Source organism: Ahaetulla prasina, chromosome 3 (genome assembly GCF_028640845.1).
Source record: "Ahaetulla prasina isolate Xishuangbanna chromosome 3, ASM2864084v1, whole genome shotgun sequence".
Lineage (NCBI taxonomy): Eukaryota > Metazoa > Chordata > Lepidosauria > Squamata > Colubridae > Ahaetulla > Ahaetulla prasina.
Window position 1 is genome coordinate 104924061 of NC_080541.1, and position 18550 is coordinate 104942610.

The 18550-nt window shown below is 38.6% G+C and overlaps 1 protein-coding gene across 6 annotated transcripts in view; it reads left to right on the forward strand.

Moving 5' to 3' along the window:
- The window catches only part of ADCY2 (adenylate cyclase 2), a 147080-nt gene that overhangs the window by 59217 nt on the left and 69313 nt on the right, over positions 1–18550 (forward strand). For all 6 annotated transcript variants that reach the window (XR_009154471.1, XM_058177458.1, XM_058177456.1 and 3 more), the window contains one exon: positions 14678–14827. Coding sequence is in view for 5 of the 6 variants with exons in the window: in XM_058177458.1 (XP_058033441.1) it covers positions 14678–14827 (150 nt within the window). In the remaining variant the exon portion in view is untranslated. The remainder of the gene's footprint in view (positions 1–14677; positions 14828–18550) is intronic.

An 18550-nucleotide genomic window follows, 5' to 3' on the forward strand; every position in this document is an offset into this window, starting at 1 on the left:
ACTAAATTGAATCAAAATGAAGGTAAAGAAGATTTGGACTAGGATTCTAGAACTCAGATAGAATATTGACTGATAGTAAGAGGTCCTCTCTCAGTTTGAATAGCAGGATCCAAACCCATATTGCCCTACCTCCTTTGCCACTTTTCTTTAATGGAATTCAAAGATCAGCCATGAAATTATATGCAGCAGTTCTAGTTTAGCACTAAAATTAAGCTGTCAGAATAACTTTAAAAATCTTTCAATCCATTAAAAATTAGTGTATTTCAGCTATCAGGAATCCAGCAGAGTGCCACAAAGTTTCTGTGATGAGCTTAAATATCTATTGGAAAAACAGAACTTGTAGTGTGTTTAGATATGAGCATATGCAAATCTATATATTAAAAATTGCTAATATATTTAAATATGTATAGATATTAAAAAGATACTGTATAAGTAAACGTTATATTAATTATGAACAGTAAATTTACATAATCAAGTTGAATATCTACAGAGCAATTTAGTAAACAAAACTAGTTTGATGTGGTGGTTAAAGTCCCATGCTAGAAACTGGAAGTCCATGAGTACTAGTCCTGCTTTAAGCACAAAGCCAGTTGGGTGACCTTGAGCCAGGTATGGTCTCTTAACCTGAAGAAGCAGGCAAGCGCAAATCACTTCTAAAAAAGTTGCAAATTGCAGGGAATTTTCCAGGTATTTGCCAGGAATCAAGGTTTACTCAAAGACAAAAATGATAATTTTTTTAAAAAATGGTAAAATACTTATACATTTTTGTTGTGCATTCACTTTTGGTCGATGTAAAAAAGATGTTGAGACTCTAGAAAGAGTGCAGAGAAGAGCAACAAAGAATGATTAGGGGACTGGAGGCTAAAACATACGAAGAACCATTTCAGGAACTGGGTATGTCTAGTTTAATGAAAAGAAGGACTAGGGGAGACATGATAGCAGTGTTCCAATATCTCAGGGGCTGCCACAACGAAGAGGGAGTCAAACTATTCTCCAAAGCACCTGAGGGTAGAACAAGAAGCAATGGGTGGAAACTAATCAAGGAGAGAAGCAACTTAAGGAAAAATTTCCTGACAGTTAGAACAATTAATCAGTGGAACAACTTGTCTCTAGAAGTTATGAATATTCTAACACTTGAAATTTTTAAGAAGATGTTCGATAACCATTTGTCTGAAGTGGTGTAGGGTTTCTTGCCTAAGTAGGAGTTTGGACTAGAAGACCTCCAAGGTCCTTTCCAACTGTGTTATTCTATTCTATTCTATTCTATTCTATTCTATTCTATTCTATTCTATTCTATTCTATTCTATTCTATTCTATTCTATTCTATTCTATTCTACATGACTGAATTCCTGTTCATTTATATTAAAAAAATGACATTAGAGAAATGGGAGAACAGACACCCACCTTGAACTCATCCTAGGCTGGATGATCCGGGAGAATTTTATAGAGGTACTCTCAGTTAATGACCATGAACTCCATTAATATGTGATGCAGTCATTAAGGCCCCCCCCCAAAAAAAACCCCAAACATGATTGTGCTGACAGCAGTTCCAGCAGTTCATGTTGTGGTTGTTAAGTGAATCATGTGTGATCATCAAGCACTTTGAGAGTACTGTTAGCTTCCTCGTTGACTTTGCTTATCTGAAAGTGGCAGTGAAGGTTATAAATGGAGATCATGTCACCTCGGGACCCTGCAGTTCTTGTAATTGTACTCTGGTTGCTAAGCAGATCAAAATCAAATCACAATCATGTGACCAAAGAGATGCTGTGATGGCCACAACTCTGAGGTTTTGTCATAAGGCTCCTTGTTCAGCATTATTGTAACTTTGAATGGTTGCTGAATTATCAGCTGCTAAGCAAAAACTACATGTATTTGGTTCTTTAGCTTAGTCCAATGGACTGAGGCTACATATAATAAACTATAACTATGTAGCATCTTTGTTCAACAAGCCGTAGTAGTTCCCAGTAGATTTCTGGGTGTAATTTAATATGCTGGTTATTACTTATAAAATCTTACATGACAAAGGTTAGATTATTTGTGGCTCTGCCTGTCTCTATCTCTGCTCATCACACCAGAATTGATGGTTGCCATGCCCCAGGTCCTATTAGTCAGTTTCATCTTGTGGGACCTAGGGGTCATATCTTCCCTGTCACTGTGCCTGCCTTATGGAAGAGCATTGTCACAGAGAACCAGGTAGCCCTGACCCTGTTCATCTTTCATAAAGTATTAAAGATCTGGATGTTCTCCCAGGTATTTGTGCTGGGAGGTTAAGCAAGCCTTTTATCTGTCTTATATTTTAATGATTGGAAGGAGATTTTTTTTTACTCTTGAGCATTCATGACTGCATGGTTTTGAATATTGATTTTGTGACTGTGCTTTTTGTTTTGTTTTTTTAACTTTAATTTCTCTATATTATCTAGAGCCCTGATGGCGAACCTATGGCATGCGTGCCAGAGGTGGCACGCAAAGCTCTCTCTGTCGGCACGTGCGCCATTGGCCTAGGTCAGATCTCTGTGGCATTTCTTTCGTGAGCTTCTGTTTCCCTGCAAACAAAGAAACAGATGCTCATGAAAGAAAAAGATCTTACCTGTTGCTGCGCTGCCGGTGTTGGGATGCCCCACCTCCAGGGGTGAAATCTAGCAGGTTCTGACAGGTTCTGGAGAACCGGTAGTGAAAATTTTGAGTAGTTAGGAGAACCGGCAAATGCCACTTCTAGCTGGCCCCAGAGTGGGGTGGGAATGAGGATTTTGCAATATCCTTCCCCTGCCAATCCCATCAAGCCACACAACGCCCACCAAGCCACACCCACAGAACCGGTAGTAAAAAAAATTGGATTTCACCACTGCCCACCTCCCACCGGCCAGCTGGTCCTCGGGTCTCTGCTGCACATGTACGCATGTCCATGCATGTGCATGTGCATGTCAGTGCATGAGCATGTTCACATATGTCCATGCATGCATGTGTTTACGCACGTGCACACACCTTTCAGTTTGGGCATGCGCACGCACAATTTGGGCACTCAGTGTCTAAAAGGTTCGCCATCACTGATCTAGAGTCACCTTGGTGAGATAGGTAGCTATATAAATTGTTTCAATAAATAAATAAAATAATAAGTTAAAAATTCTGACTGATCAGCTGTTTCAATAATAGTATACCGGATTTAACTTCTCTTTCCTGCAAAATAGGAAAGAGACCAGTGAGATTTCAAGGAATTTAAAGGAGTTGTACTCTAGTATATGGTTCTTTTACATATACTCTGTCAGTCTATGTTCCTGGCAGAGATTACCTCCATGGAGGAAGAGGAACTGGTTCCTCATAGAGCAGTGGAGAAATCCTACCAGTTCGCACTGGTTCGGGTGAACCAGTAGTGATAAAAGCTACCAGTTGGTCCGAACTGGTATTTCCGACAATCAGCTGTGTCGCACGATTTAAAATCGCTGCTTTCTAGTGAATCTAAATCGTGCGGCATAGCTGTTCTCCCCTCGCTGCGCACATGCTTGGTGCGCACTGTGCATGCGGAGGCAGCGAACCGGTGGCAAACCGGGGAAGATTTCACCACTGCCATAGAGGTCTAAGACAGTTGTCTATCTGGCTTCTCATGACATCTTAAAACGATCCCTGAGTATCATGCATGCATATAAGCACTCTAAAGGCAAGCTGTTTTCTCTGTCATCTTACTGGACAACCACCAAACATTAAAAGAGAATTAATGAACAAAAAAGTCTAACCTAGAAAAATGTATCCATAAAAGCAATTTTGGAATTAAGTAGGAACTGTATAAAACTGTTTCTGGACCAAGAGATAAAAGAAGACATTCTTATTCCATTTGTCTGAATAGCATGTTCCTTGGTATTTGCGACTTGGGGAATTAGACTTTCTTACTACACTTCTAGTTGAGGATGAGAACAAATCACATTATCTTTCCCTTGATAGTAAAAGTCAATATGAAAACAAAATGGCATTAAGGCAACAGTCAGTTTGGGTAGCAAACAAATGAAAGGGCTTTGAAGCTTAGAGGGAAATTAATGTTCAGTTTCATGGCAAGTGCAGTCCTACCATAGAGTCAATTAATTCAGAGATGTACAGAAGAAAGTTATAGCTTGGAGCACTTCAGCTTGTGCTGAAATATATCTGTGTTTCAAAGATGTGTGATATTGAGGCATCTATATAATCAAGACAGAGTAAAGCACTACTTTCCAATGAAGTTAAGTTTTCTTTTGTCTAATTTAGCATGAGTTCACTTTTTTTAAAAGACTGAGAATCGGTTTTCCCTTAAACACTGCAGTAAACTATTCAATTTTTTGTGCATTTGTCACTTTCCAGACAAAGTGATAAAAAAGACAATTTGCCAAAGCAAAACCAATAAATTTTGTTAAATGGCCATGTTTTTTTATTTAATAACTTTATAAGGGGAAAACATTGTGTGCTTAACTTCATTTTTCTATTAAATGAGGAACTGTGTACCAGCTATGTTCTCAATCTCTGAGACAGTCTTGTTCTTCAGTGAACATAATATGAAAATGATACAGCAAGCTGGTAGGTTGCATGAAGTTTTCCATATGTTGTTATTATTGCACTGACTATGGAAAGTTCAAGTCAATGAGCAGACAAAGGTATCAAAATGTTCATGTTTTAATTTAGAGCATTTTTTAAAAAGGAAACTCATAGTCATTCTTCCTTTTTTAAAAGGCCTAGTTTTAATCATCACTAAATCTGCTACCTGTAATTCATTATCATGTGAAGCAAAATATGTGAAGCCAATACAGTTCTGGGCTACATAAAGAGAGGGATAGAATCAAGAACACGTGAAGTGTTAATACCACTTTATAATGCCTTGGTAAAGCCACACTTGGAATATTGCATTCAGTTTTGGTCGCCATGATGTGAAAAAGATGTTGAGACTCTAGAAAGAGTGCAGAGAAGAGCAACAAAGAATGATTAGGGGATTGGAGGCTAAAACATATGAAGAACGGTTGCAGCAACTCGGTATGTCTAGTTTAATGAAAAGAAAGACTAGGGGAAACATGATAACAGTGTTCCAATATCTCAGGGGTTGCCGCAAAGAAGAAGGAGTCAAACTATTCTCCAAAGCACCTGAGGGTAGAACAAGAAGCAATGGGTGGAAATTAATCAAGGAGAGAAGCAATTTAGAACTAAGGAGAAATTTCCTGACAGTTAGAACAATTAATCAGTGGAACAACTTGCTTCTAGAAATTGTGAATGCTCCAACACTGGAAATTTTTAAGAAAATGTTGGATAACTATTTGTCTGAAATGGTGTAGGGTTTCCTGCCTGGGCAGGGGGTTGGACTAGAAGCCTCCAAGGTCCCTTCCAACTCTGTTATTATTATTATATATTCAGGAATCCTTCACTCACAACATTCACTTTTTTAGTGTTTTAAGTGTTTCTGGACCAACTGATATGGGCATAACATCATGTTCATTCAATATATATGACAGGGGACAAACTTACACCTTCTCCCACATAAATGTGAACCATTTGTGACAGATTTTTCCCCCAAAATAATTTTCCTCTAGATTGGCAGAGTAATATTAGCTAGTATAGAGAGTAAGGTAGCTAGAAAAATGCAAGAACTGTTACCTGAAAATTGTCTACGTCTTGGGAAGTATGATAACATTTAGAAGTAGCTCATGTAAACACCTCCTTGATTCATATAAGTATAAGAAGAAGGGGAGGAATAATATAATCAGACTTGAAAAATTGTACTAAAGCTAATCTCAATAAAGTATAGCTTTAGTTACCCTGTGTTGATTTTGTGCTTTAGTACAGGGATCTCCAACCTTAAATTAGAGTAAATAATTGCTATTCACTAATTTCATATTATGGAATATTAAGGTGTTGTATTTTTAACATGCAGAAGTGCTTCTTTTATGTCCATAGCCTTAGTCTCAAGGGCTAGTTTTACACATAAATATAAAAAAGAAAATGAATATAAACACACCTGTTCATTGTGAAGAAATTATCTTGTGTGACCATCTCTCTTTCATATAAACACAGCCACAGCCACGTACTAATGTGGGGGGGGGGGGAAAGAGAGATGATTTTTTTTTCAAAAGTAATCTGTAACAAGAATATTAATGGACTTCCTGTGGCTCCGCTGGTCGTTGAGGACGGTCTTTTTAGATCGCCAGCCCTGGAACGCGTAGAGCCACTAAGACAGTGAAAATCAGCTGTCTAGGGGCTTGGAAACCTTTCCCTCAGGTGAAGAGGGAAAGGTGAGTGATCAGGTGGAGGTAGAGCTCCCCTAAAAGCCCCCGGAATGATCCTGGAGACTTGAAGGAAAGAGCTCCCTTGGTAACCCGAAGAGCTCCGGATCCAGGACGCCTCTGTCTTTTTTTTTTGGCAGAGCAAAACACCGTGCCCACATCTGCGATCAATAATGAGTTTAAATGGATTTTTGACTTAACCAGACAGAGCAATGTCAGGAGGCAAAGTAGATGTAAGTACCAGACATCAACCCCCTGTGTGGAATCTGTTTGAGAAGAAAGGAAATGGCGTCTGAGTATAAAGGGTGTGAAAGTGAAAGTCAAAGAGGTGCTTATTAACATTGTTACTGTTTGTAACTTTACTTAAACTTGCTGGATTATATGTTTATATGAAGAAATGATAAAGTAAAAGCTGGAAAGATTATACAACTGATTTATTCAACTTAAATACTGTGTTTATGGAAAGATTTGACTTCGTTTTAAATTATAAAATCAAAGTAAGATGGCTTCTGTACAAATACAGCCTGTTGTCTTCAAGGAAGTTGGAGCCCCAATTAGTTCAACTACATAAACTACAAGAGGAGTTGAAGGAATTTCTGAAGGCTCAAATTGCTGTTCGGGATAAAAAAATTAAGAAAATTGAAGAAAAAATATTGAAAATTAAAGATTCTGTTGTAGCTGAGAACGAAGAGATAAGAGAAGCTGTGGAGGCAGCAATTGAGAATCTGGTTGAATATACAAAACAATTGGGTGAAAAAGTGGAAGAGATTGATCAAGCTAATTTGAACTTAAAAAGTAAAATAGACGAGTTTCAAACCAAGGCGGAGAATATAAAGCAATTGGATGATAGAGTTGAAGAAATTAATCAAGTTAATTTGGACTTAAAAAATAAAATAGAGGTGCTCCAGATCAAGGCGGAGAGAGCAGAAGAAGAGCGGGTTTTACTGCAATACAGAGTTATGGAATCTGCATTGAGAGTAAGAGGCCTGAAAGAAAATAAACAAGAGGACTTAAAAAAATTTTTTGCAGAGGCTTTTGCACATCTGATTGGACAGAAACCAGTGGACTTTGAAATCCAAATTGAAAAAATTTACCGTGTTAATTCATGGGTTGCAAAGCAGAGACACTTGCCAAGAGATGTAGTAATTTATTTTACATGTAGGAAGATGAGGAATGAAATTTCACAAGTTTCTTATAAAAACAAAATTCAAATACTGGGACAAGAGGTATTGGTATTGATAGAAATTCCTTCTAAAATGTTAAGAAATAGAAAAGAATATGCTTTTCTGGTGGATCATCTTAGGAATCTCCAGATACAGTATAAATAGAATGTACCAGCTGGATTAACAGTAAACTATAAGGGAGGGAAATATTGTCTTAATACAGTTTTTAAAGCAAGAGATTTTTATACTAAAGTATTAAAGGCTGGAAGTTTGCCATTGTTAGAAGTTAAGTTAGAAGGAGAGGTTGGAATGGTTAAAAAAGGGGAAAAGGAAACAAAGCAAATACAACCTAAAATTGGGGCTGTAATATTGGGAGAAGAAACACAGAAAACTGCAGGGGAGGATCAAAGTATGATTGTAACTATTAAACGTAAAGAGCAAGGAGTAAAGAAGTAATATTTTCAAATGAAAAGACTTTCCTTTCATGGGATAGGGTAAATTATAAGGGATATTTTTGAATATAAAAAGTAGAAAGAATAAGTCATATTTACTTTTAGCAAGGATAGTTAAACTAGATAATATAAAAGTTTTCAGGGTATGATGGATATATAAATTTGAGGGAATATAAGATATATTGAAACCCTTTGATAGTGTAGGGATAAGAAATATAATTAGTTATGGATTGTATGATAAATGGGGTGTAAAATGTTTAGAAATTTATAGTGTGGGGAATATGGGGAAGAATATGAGGTAAATGTTAAATATATATAAGTTAAAAAGATGATATTTATTATGTATGATGGATAATATAAATTTGATGGATTATAAGGTATACTGAGGAATAATTTTTTATTACAACGTTGGAAGATGGGATATTGTTCATTACAGAAGATTGGATTTTAAATTTAATGGATTTAGATGAGAAGGTAGAATTATCAGTGTATTTGAAAGAGTATTTTCGAAAGATATATATAATGGAGACTGTTTGTTTTTTAAAAAAATATTGGATTGAAATAACAAAATACTAAATAGTTTTTAAATGAATATAATGTAATTGTATTAGTATTAATATTTTCCTTTTTCTTCTTTTTTATGGAAAAGGGGAGTTGAGGTTCAAGAAGATGGATGGGAGTTTATGTTAATTAGCATATTTTAGTTTATGATTGTTAGATACAATACCCTGTATTTGCTCTGGGAAGTCGGGAGGGGGGAAGGGGATGGGGGAAGGAGGGAGGAGGGAGGGAAAGGGTTAGGGGTTGTGGGGTGGGGGGGATGTATGGGGGGAAAATTTGTAAAAGTTTTTCAGTAAAAAAAAGAATATTAACTATTTTTTCTTAGTTTTTAATGCAAAAACCTCCCAGATCAATTTCTTGTTTAGTCTTCCTTCTCATTCCTCCCTGTGTACCACAAGAGTTCCTTTTAGTCTCTGCTCATTATCCTAATTTAAAATGGATATGAGTGGTTTGAGTGTTTTATTTGGCAAAATGGTTTTTTTCCTTGAGCGAACATCAACATGCATGTTGAGTTAAATGAGCAGCAGTTCAGTTCATGCTGTGTGTAGATATGTGCCTAAATGTATTATTTATCTTGCCTCAATCTAGAATTGTGGGAGTACCAAATTAACCAGACCAGAGGAGGCAGCTGTTAAGAGATGGTGGGAAAAACACTGCCACTCTCTTGTCTTGTAACTAGAGTGTTTATATTGGCCCAGCACTCTCAGAGTGCAGCATACTTTGGAGTGCAGATTTCTCATTCATTAGCTTCAGGTTTGGGATGCTTCTGAAACTAGAAAGCATCTTTTAAGCTCTGTCAAATTGGAGTTGAGGATGATACGGGGTAGAGACTGTATAATTTTGTTACAAACAACACACAGCAGCAAAATCTTCTCTAGACTTCTGCCCCATGCAAATTATAGGCAGAGAATCACATAGTTAAACCATTTCTCATTATCTGATTAGAGATGTGTATTTGTAGGAGAATTCTCATGCATTGAAGAATAATCACATCCCCAGAGAAAATCTAATTCTTTCTCCATGCTTTTGGGACAGGATGAATAAAAGTGTCCATTGATTAAGTAATAGTATTTTTAGTTCTGATTGCCATTTTATTGTTTTAGTTGATTTTTTAATTCCATGTGTTGTTTTCCTTTATGTTTTGCATTTGTAATTTATGATTTTTTTTTAATGTCACCCAGAATCATGTTTGACTTGTGCAGCGATATAAATTCTACCAATCAGTCAATAAACATCTTGTAGAAAAGTATTTTATATGAAGTATTTGTCTATATCTCTCCTCTAGTTTTAAAATATAGTCAGGGGGTATAGGCACATGTTTCTTCTTTTTTTAAAAAAAACCTGTCCATGTTTAGTATGCCTGTATTATCAGTTCTGGTTATTATTCTGGTCAGAATGTCCTCCACAGGCTTTTTTGCCTTATCCAAGGTGTCAGGAGAATGTAGTGATAATAAACTAATATGATTCCCTAAAGGCAATGGAATGGACTCCAGTGAATAAAATGGCAGCGTATGTATGTGCATGTGGCTGGCTGACTGGCTGGCTGGCTATCTTGTTTTACTGCTTTTTTTCTCCTAATTGAAATATAGCATAAAGGTAAATGTAAAGGTTCCCCTCGCACATATGTGCTAGTTGTTCTCGATTCTAGGGGGCGGTACTCATCTCCGTTTCAAAGCAGAGGAGCCAGTTCTGTCCGAAGATGTCTCCGTGGTCATGTGGCTGGCATGACTAAATGTCAAAGGCGCATGGAACGCTGTAACCTTCCCACCAAATGTGGTGCCTATTTTTCTACTTGCATTTTTTATGTGCTTTTGAACTGCTAGGTTGGCAGAAGCTGGGATAAGTAAGAGGAGCTCATCCCATTACACGGCAGCACTAGGGATTTGAACCGCTGAACTGCTGACCTTTCAATCGACAAGCTGAGTGTCCTAGCTACTGAGCCACCGCATCCCATGAAATGTAGCATCCCAAATGCTAAATTTAGAATTTGTCATGTGAGAGGAAAGGAAGGACAGACACATAATACACATACATTTTATAAAGAATTGGAATGGGGAACATTGAAATGTGATCCCCCCCTATCCGGGCTAAAATATTCAAATCTACTACAGCATTTTAAGATTGCACAATTTTATTAGTGGCAGGAGGCGGATTAACAAACCCCTCTTATTCTTAGATGTACAAAGATATCTGTTTTGGCTACAGAATTTAAAACTTAGAACCTCAAAAGAGGCAGAGGAAATTTTAAGAATATTTGCCCAGAAACAGCTCCTGTTATGTCGAATGGATCCTACTCCCAAATAAGTTAGTTCCCAGCCTAAAAGCTCTAATTAAATGTCATGCTGCTTTGTATCGTGTACCTTATCAGATGACTCACACAGAAATGTTTTCAAAGCTAAATTTCAGAATGATTAGCTAAGTGACTTACCAGATATAGTTGGGGGGGAGGGGAGGACCTTTGAATTGCAATTCCAACAGATGCCTAGCATTGGCTGTGTAGAAGCACAGCTCATTATAATTTCACTCAATTCTGTTGCTGATTTTTTTCCTAAAGAGACCACCTTCTCTCTTCACCCTAATGAAAAGGGGGTCCTAATCATTCGTAGGAATAGTATAAGATCTAGCAGTTAACAACTTAAGCAAATGGAAGGTTTCTGTATGTCAGTGTCTCAGGACAATGAAAGGTATAGGCCAGTGATGGCTAACCTTTTTGCCATCACATGCCAAAAGCAGTGGGGGCACTGGGGGGGGTCATGCGCATGTGTGCCCACAGCCATAGTTCTATGCGTCCTGCCCCCGCACATGTGCGCATGACTCTCCCGCACTCCCCCGCTTTAGGCACTCAATGGCACGGTGGGCCCAGTAGGCCCATTTTTTGCTCTCCCCAGGCTCCAGGGGCTCTCTAGGAGCCTTGGGAGGGTGAAAACGGTCTTCCCCACCCCTCCAGAGGCCGTCTAGAGGCCGAAAATGCCCCATTTGCTGACTTCCACTACCGGAAGTTGGCAAACGCGCCATTTCCAACCTCCGGGGGGGAAGGCCGTTTTTGCCCTCTCCAGTCTCCTAGAGAGGCTCTGGAACCTGAGAAGAGCAAAAAATGGGCCTTCCCCCCCACCCCTGGTCCTCTGGAGGCAGGAAACAGCCTATTTCCCTACTTGCAGTTGGCCCAGAAGGCCCAAAATTCAGCTGGCTAGCATGCCGGAGCTGAGCTTGCATGCCCACCGGTATGGCTCCACATGCCACCTGTGGCATGCGTGCCATAGGTTCGCCATCTCGGTTATAGGCTATATCTGAAAGACCACCTCCATCAATCTAGCTATCATCTAGCAGTTCTCCCTATGAGTTCAGAGATCCAGGGGTACTAGATAATTTTATTTCAAGCTATGTAGAAATAGTGTCACTGGGAGTTAGTGGCATATAGGTTTAATAATTGTAATTGATATTTTTAAATAACCAGACTGTTAATTTCTCTACGGTCATTAGAATACTGATTGTGATTTTTCAATGTTTGACCTTTGTAGATATTTCACCCTGTCTAGCATTTTTACTGTTAATGTTGGTTTAAATTTTTCTGAAGCAATAAGGAGGTAGCATTTAGTTCAACTATCAGTCAAGTGTGTGACATCTATTGAAGACACAATGATTTAACTAAAGGCTGTGAAAATTTTCAGCTAGTTAGAAGATGTCCTAAAAAGATAAAACTGAGTGGGCTTAAGGACCAGTTAAATGGTTAAGAAAGAGTTGAAAGCTAAATTCAAAAACTCTGTCATCAATCAGCTGACAGTTGCCTTGGGTGGAAATTAAATAAAAAGAGACAGCAAATGAGAATGCTGTAAATCCACCAGGAGTAAACTACACAAGATAGCTCATTTGAAGATTTGAATTAAGAAAAAAGTGAGGCAGATATAGTTTGAGAAATAAAGAAGCTGAAAAATGCTAGCAGCATTAGGAGATCAGTGGAGGGAAAAAAACTTATGAATTCCTGTGAGCTGATCTAATGCTGAAGAAACAGTAGAAACCTCTGATATATAGGTCACGAGACAAGAAAGAGATTTCTAAGCCTGCATTCTGTGAGGTAGAAAAATCATCTTTGCCATATTCAGGGCAAGTGAGACAGATGAATCCAATTTTTATTTTGGACATCAAATTCGGTGGCAAATTTCCTAGATTATCAAGGTGGTCAGTTATTCTCAATAGGGTCAATCCCAACCCTAACCATTTGTAGATTATGGGAATGGTATGGACCTAAGTTTAAAAAACCGTTTTTGTGTACAGGTTATGGCATCAGCCTAGAAAATAGGACACTCTGAGTTCTAGTGTCACCTTAGGCATAAAGCCATTTGGATGATCTTGAGCTACTCACTTTTTCTTAGCCCTAGGAAGGAGACAATGGCAAACCATTTCTGAAAAACTTTGCCAAGAAAACTGCAGAGGCTTGTCCATGCAGAATCTGAGAATTGGACATATTTGAACAGAAAAGAAATGGACAGCTTGTTAAATACTTGATGCATGACAAGTCTATTAGGTAAATCTATGGTTGGCTTGAAACTGAACTCAAAATAAATGTTGATCAACAATTCCACATCATATGGGAGTTAGATTTCTAGTGGGATATGACATATTCAGTTACATGACCTTACAATTTTCTTTAATTGGAAGCAGAGTTATAAAATATAGATGACATAAAATTCCTGCTGGTTCTTACCTTTTGCTTACTCTTTATTATACTGTTAATATTAATATACTGCTAATGCAATATTATTTGTTTAAATTAAAAAAAACCTAAAATGTAACTTCTGAAAATGTTATTGTATCAAAGTAAGTTATCTACTTATCAAAGATAATTTTTTTTCTTCCATTATTACTTAAGTCCAATATCAAATACAAGGGAATTTAACAAAGACTATTCCAGTGTGTTTCTTTTCCAACATTATATCTTGGGCTATGATCATGATTTGTGGCTAGTCTATTCAAGCCGCCATTGCTTTATGGGACTGTGAAACTGGCTGATACTTATCACCATGAATTCATATTTTCCAGAATCATCATTCTTTTGCAAGATGGCTTTCTGCACTTCATTTGTTTGTTAAATTGATTTGCCTCCTATCTCACTATGGGGTTACTCTGGGCAATTTATGACAATAAAATGGGGAAAAAGAGATTAAAATATAAAAATAAATAGTAAATGAATAAAACAATGAATATAATTAATGGAAGTTAATAATAACAACAAAGATGATTAGGGGACTGGAGGCTAAAACATATGAAGAACGGTTGCAGGAACTCGGTATGCCTAGTTTAACAAAAAGAAGGACTAGGGGAGACATGATAGCAGTGTTCCAGTATCTCAGGGGTTGCCACAAAGAAGAGGGAGTCAAACTATTCTCCAAAGCACTTGAGGGTAGAACAAGAAGCAATGGGTGGAAACTAATCAAGGAGAGAAGCAACTTAGAACTAAGGAGAAATTTCCTGACAGTTAGAACAATTAACCAGTGAAACAACTTGCCTGCAGAAGTTGTGAATGCTCCAACACTTGAAATTTTTAAGAAAATGTTGGATAACCATTTGTCTGAAATGGTGTAGGGTTTCTTGCCTGGGCAGGGGGTTGGACTAGAAGACCTCCAAGGTCTCTTCCAACTCTGTTATTATTATTAAGTACAATAATATGAAATTAAAAATATGAGCAGAGGGGGAGCAGGAAGCACAAGGGGGAGGTGGGGTCAGCTAGTCAGTCCAGCAGGCATTTCCAGTGATGTACTCTCTTTTGGGGGGCCCAGCAGAACCAGGTCTTCAGGACTTTGCAGAAGGATAGGAGGGTGAGGGCAAACCTCACTCTGTAGGGCATGGTGTTCCAAAGACCCAGCATTACAGCAGAGAAGGCTCTTGTCCTGGATCCCTGGATATTCCTCAATATTATCTTCTGGAATTTTCTTTTGATATTGTTAATGGGAGAGAATGGAAACAATTTCTAGAAGTACCTCAATAATTCTTGGAGGTACAATTTTATAATAAGTATAGATTGCTGTGCAAATATTAAATCATCAGAGTTAGAGGGAGGCTTTGAATTTTGGGTGAGGTAAATTATTCCCCAGATACAAATATGATATTCCTAATATTCATACTTTAAAATGCAAAATACAGTTTTGTAAACCGAATGGAAAGGAAGTAGGGACCAATAAAGTCTATAACAGTGAATTTGAAACAGGACCTAAAGGGTAAAACAGACTGTGTTAATGATAACTGATTGAGAGTTTGATCTGTCTTATTGTCGTGGTAGATTCTGGCAAATGTCATCATTTTTATCTGTGGGAATCTGGCTGGAGCCTATCACAAGCAATTGATGGAACTTGCTCTACAGCAGACATATCAGGATACCTGTAATTGCATCAAATCACGCATCAAGCTGGAGTTTGAGAAGCGGCAGCAGGTAAAGGCTTTATTTACTATTATGTTTCCAATCATCATTTATATCGTTTTGTTAGATGTACTAAAATTGCTATTGGCCAGGCAAGGGGAAGGAAGAACTCCTCAGAAATCAATCTAAGAGTTTTGTTTGTTCCAATTTTCACCCAAGAATAGAAAAGATGGAGATTCTATTATTTTTAAGCTTTTGTTCTCCCTTTAGTTTGGCTCATAATGAAAGAAAGTGGAAGATAAAAGGTATATTAGACTCTTGACATCAAAGTTCTTCTTTTGGTATGGTCCATAGCTTTGAAACTTGAAGGAACATTCTTAATGCTAAAAGAAATACCGTTGAGATTTGTGAAGCATTTTCAAAACTAATGTGTATATATTTTTAATAAATGAGCCAGCTCTTTCAACAATAGGATCTTATGATATAAAGAAATGCTGGGAGAATATAATAAGATTATCTACTTTTTGTTCCACAAAAAAATGGAAGCTTTTATTTGGATAAATCAAAGGCAATGTAGACAACATTGCTGCTGGTACTGCCTCTACTATTATTATTACCCTAATAATAACCATAGTCTATAGGCAATTTAAATTCTCCTCCAGTTATGGCTGTATATAAAGAATCTGAAAGATGCTGTTGGCATCCTGTAAAAGCTTTTGTGTAGAAGTTTTTGGCTATACCTGAATCTGTCTGTGCTGGTTTCTTTATTCTGCCTTGCCTCATCACTATGTTTGTTATCATTTTATTAAGTTCTTTTTCCTATGTTTTGCTTCTAACGAGGAAAATAACAAATTCCTTCTTTCCTCAGTTAATTACTCATGAAAAAAGAAGTGCCCTATCCATCAAAGGGACAAAATTTGTCCGATGACGTTATTTTAAACAAGTGAGGCAATACTTTGCAACTTCCATAGAGGGATATAAAACCCAAAAGCAGCCACTAGATCAGAGGTGGGCGGCACATGAATTAACCATCAATTTGCCCCAGCACCAAAAATGTGAGCATGCACGCATGTGTGCAGGCTTCTGTGCATGCGCTTTGTTCATGCACACACTTGCACGTATGCGCCAGGGGTGAAATCTAAAAATTTTCCCTACCGGTTCTGTGGGCGTGGCTTGGTAGTCAGATGACTGGGTGGGCGTGGCCAATAACAATAAATAATAAAAATAATTAACAAAATATAAAAAACAATAAGAGGTACCAAAAACCAACTTTCACACTTTACGCACACACAACACAACACAACACAACTGACTCACACACAATGTAAAAGCAGCTGCACTTCACACAGCCACAAAAAGCTCAAAAACCAACTTTCACACTTTACACACACACACACACACACACACACACACACACACACAAAATGCCACATACAGCTTTCTGAGATTTTGTGTGTTTGTGTAGTTAGAGTGAAAAACTACAGAAACACACCAAATCTCAGAAAGCTGCACAAATATTTTATTTTATTATTTTATTTTATTGTGGACTTCAAATCCCAGAGTTCCTCAGCCAGCAAAACCAGCCAGTTGATCACCAAGGAAATAGATTAGCTAAGCAATTGATTCTGTCTGGCTGAAAGTGAAACTGCTTTCAGGCTGGAAAAAGAGCCATGTGTTCATCAGTAATCAGGTAAGTGCCTTAGAATCTCTACTCTTACTTGTAGAAAACATGTTCTACAAGTAAGAAAACATGTTTTCTACAAGTAAGAGTACAAGTAAGGTTCTGCTGATGAGGAACTCAGGTGAGATTGCCAGAGGAGACTTTAAATTTTTTTTTTTAAAGTTTAAAGTCTCTGCCGATCTCAGCTGAGGGGCGGGATCCTCAAAGGCTTTTTTTTTAAAGTTTAAAGTCTCTGCCGATCTCAGCTGAGGGGCGGGATCCTCAAAGGCTTTTTTTTACTTTTAAAGGCATGTTTCGGCTGAAGCAAAACCGTCTTTTAAAAGTAAACAAAAAAAAACAACCTCTGCAGATGGTGCAGCTCAGCAGAGGCAGGGGGGGTGGGGCCAGGGATTTTTGCTACCGATCCTCCGAACCGCGCGAGCCGATACGATCCGGGAGCATTTCACCCCTGGTATGCGCGTGGCTTAAAAAAACGCAGCTAAATAGGACAGCATAGCACCAGGGTGGGCGGGCCCACCAACAGGTCACAACTACCGGTTCGCCTGAACCGGTCTGAACCAGCTGAACCCCACCCCTGCACTAGATACCTGTTCTGTTTCCCTCCCCCCAATACTCCCAACAAAGAGTCAGTCAGAGGCCTTCTTTTCTCCTTTTATTTACATAGATATATGTCCTGGCCACGTCTACCCACGGGCCTGCCAAGTTTCTGGAGATAACGAGGAAATTATAGATAAGGCCAGAATTACTCACGAATATATTCTTCCCTCCATTGATACAGTTTGCCCGTGCAAATTCATTGCTTTGTCCAAGACAAAAAACCAGGAAGTCTCGCCTCCTATTTATAGTCTCTGCAGATGTCACTGCATGACAATTATGACTTGGCTTTATCCCAACGCTGCTTCTGCTGCGCACGCCGGTCACGCCTGCGCAGCCTTGCATCACTCCAAAACTGTTCTTGGGGCGTTGCCAAATCAGAAGAAGGCTCCAGGGAATCAGGTCTTGCCGGCCCCTCCTCCTCCCTTTGAGTGGGTGCCAGGGAGGGAAAGGGCTCAAGAGAAGCAGGGCTTGCCAGGTCTTCTCCCTCACTTTCTGAATCATCCGAGTCCAGGAGTCCGGGTCCAGGAACTTGGGTCACAACAATACCTTATTCATTTATTCCTATAATTCCAGGGATTCAACAAACATTGTCTCCATACATTTTTCAAACATGATGGCTTCACAAAACTTCACAGTATTCTTTTACATAGGAAGGTGAGATTTATAAGACTCTGAATTTTGTATCCTATAACACAATTTTCTTTGTCTGCGTTTCTTATGCAGCATATTCACAGTTATGATGATACAAGTTTGCTGAAAACTGCATGCTTACTTGGAAGAAACATTAAACATAGTGAAACATATATGGATAAGCATGTATCTACAGTATATCATTATTCTTTACCTAATCTATTGTACTTGATTTTTTCAAGAGGTAACAAGACTTTCTGGTTTTTCTTTAAAAAAGTTTTGCTTCTCATTTGAGAAGCTAAACGTATTCAAAGAAAAACCAGAAAGTACAGTTGCCTCTTAAAAAAAGCATCTTTGGGACAACCAGTCACAGTCATTCATGCCCTAGTCACTTCCCATCTTGACTATTGCAACATGCTCTACATGTGGCTGCCGTTGAAGAGCATCCAGAAGCTCCAGTTGGTGCAAAATACAGCGGCCCACGTGGTTTTGTGCAGACCCCAGTGTGTACATGTATCACTTCTCCTGTGGAAGCTGCATTGGCTGCCAATTTGCTTCCAGGTACAATTCAAGATGCTGGTTGTCACCTTTAAAGTCCTTCATTGCTTGGGACCAGGTTGTCTGAGGGACTGTCTCTTGCCAGTCACATCTACCTGCCCCTTCAGAGCGGGGAGGCAGGGAATGCTGTGGGTCCCATCTCTGTGGGAGATACACCTGGTGGGACCCAGAAGAAGGGCCTTCTCCGTGGTGGCTCCTCTCTTTGGAACATCATTCCCCCAGAGATTAGAATGGCCCCCCACTCTAATACTCTTCCGGAAGGCACTGAAGACTTGGTTCTGCCAGTGGGCCTGGGGAGCCCAGAGTGGGATGGAGCCCATCCCAGCAGA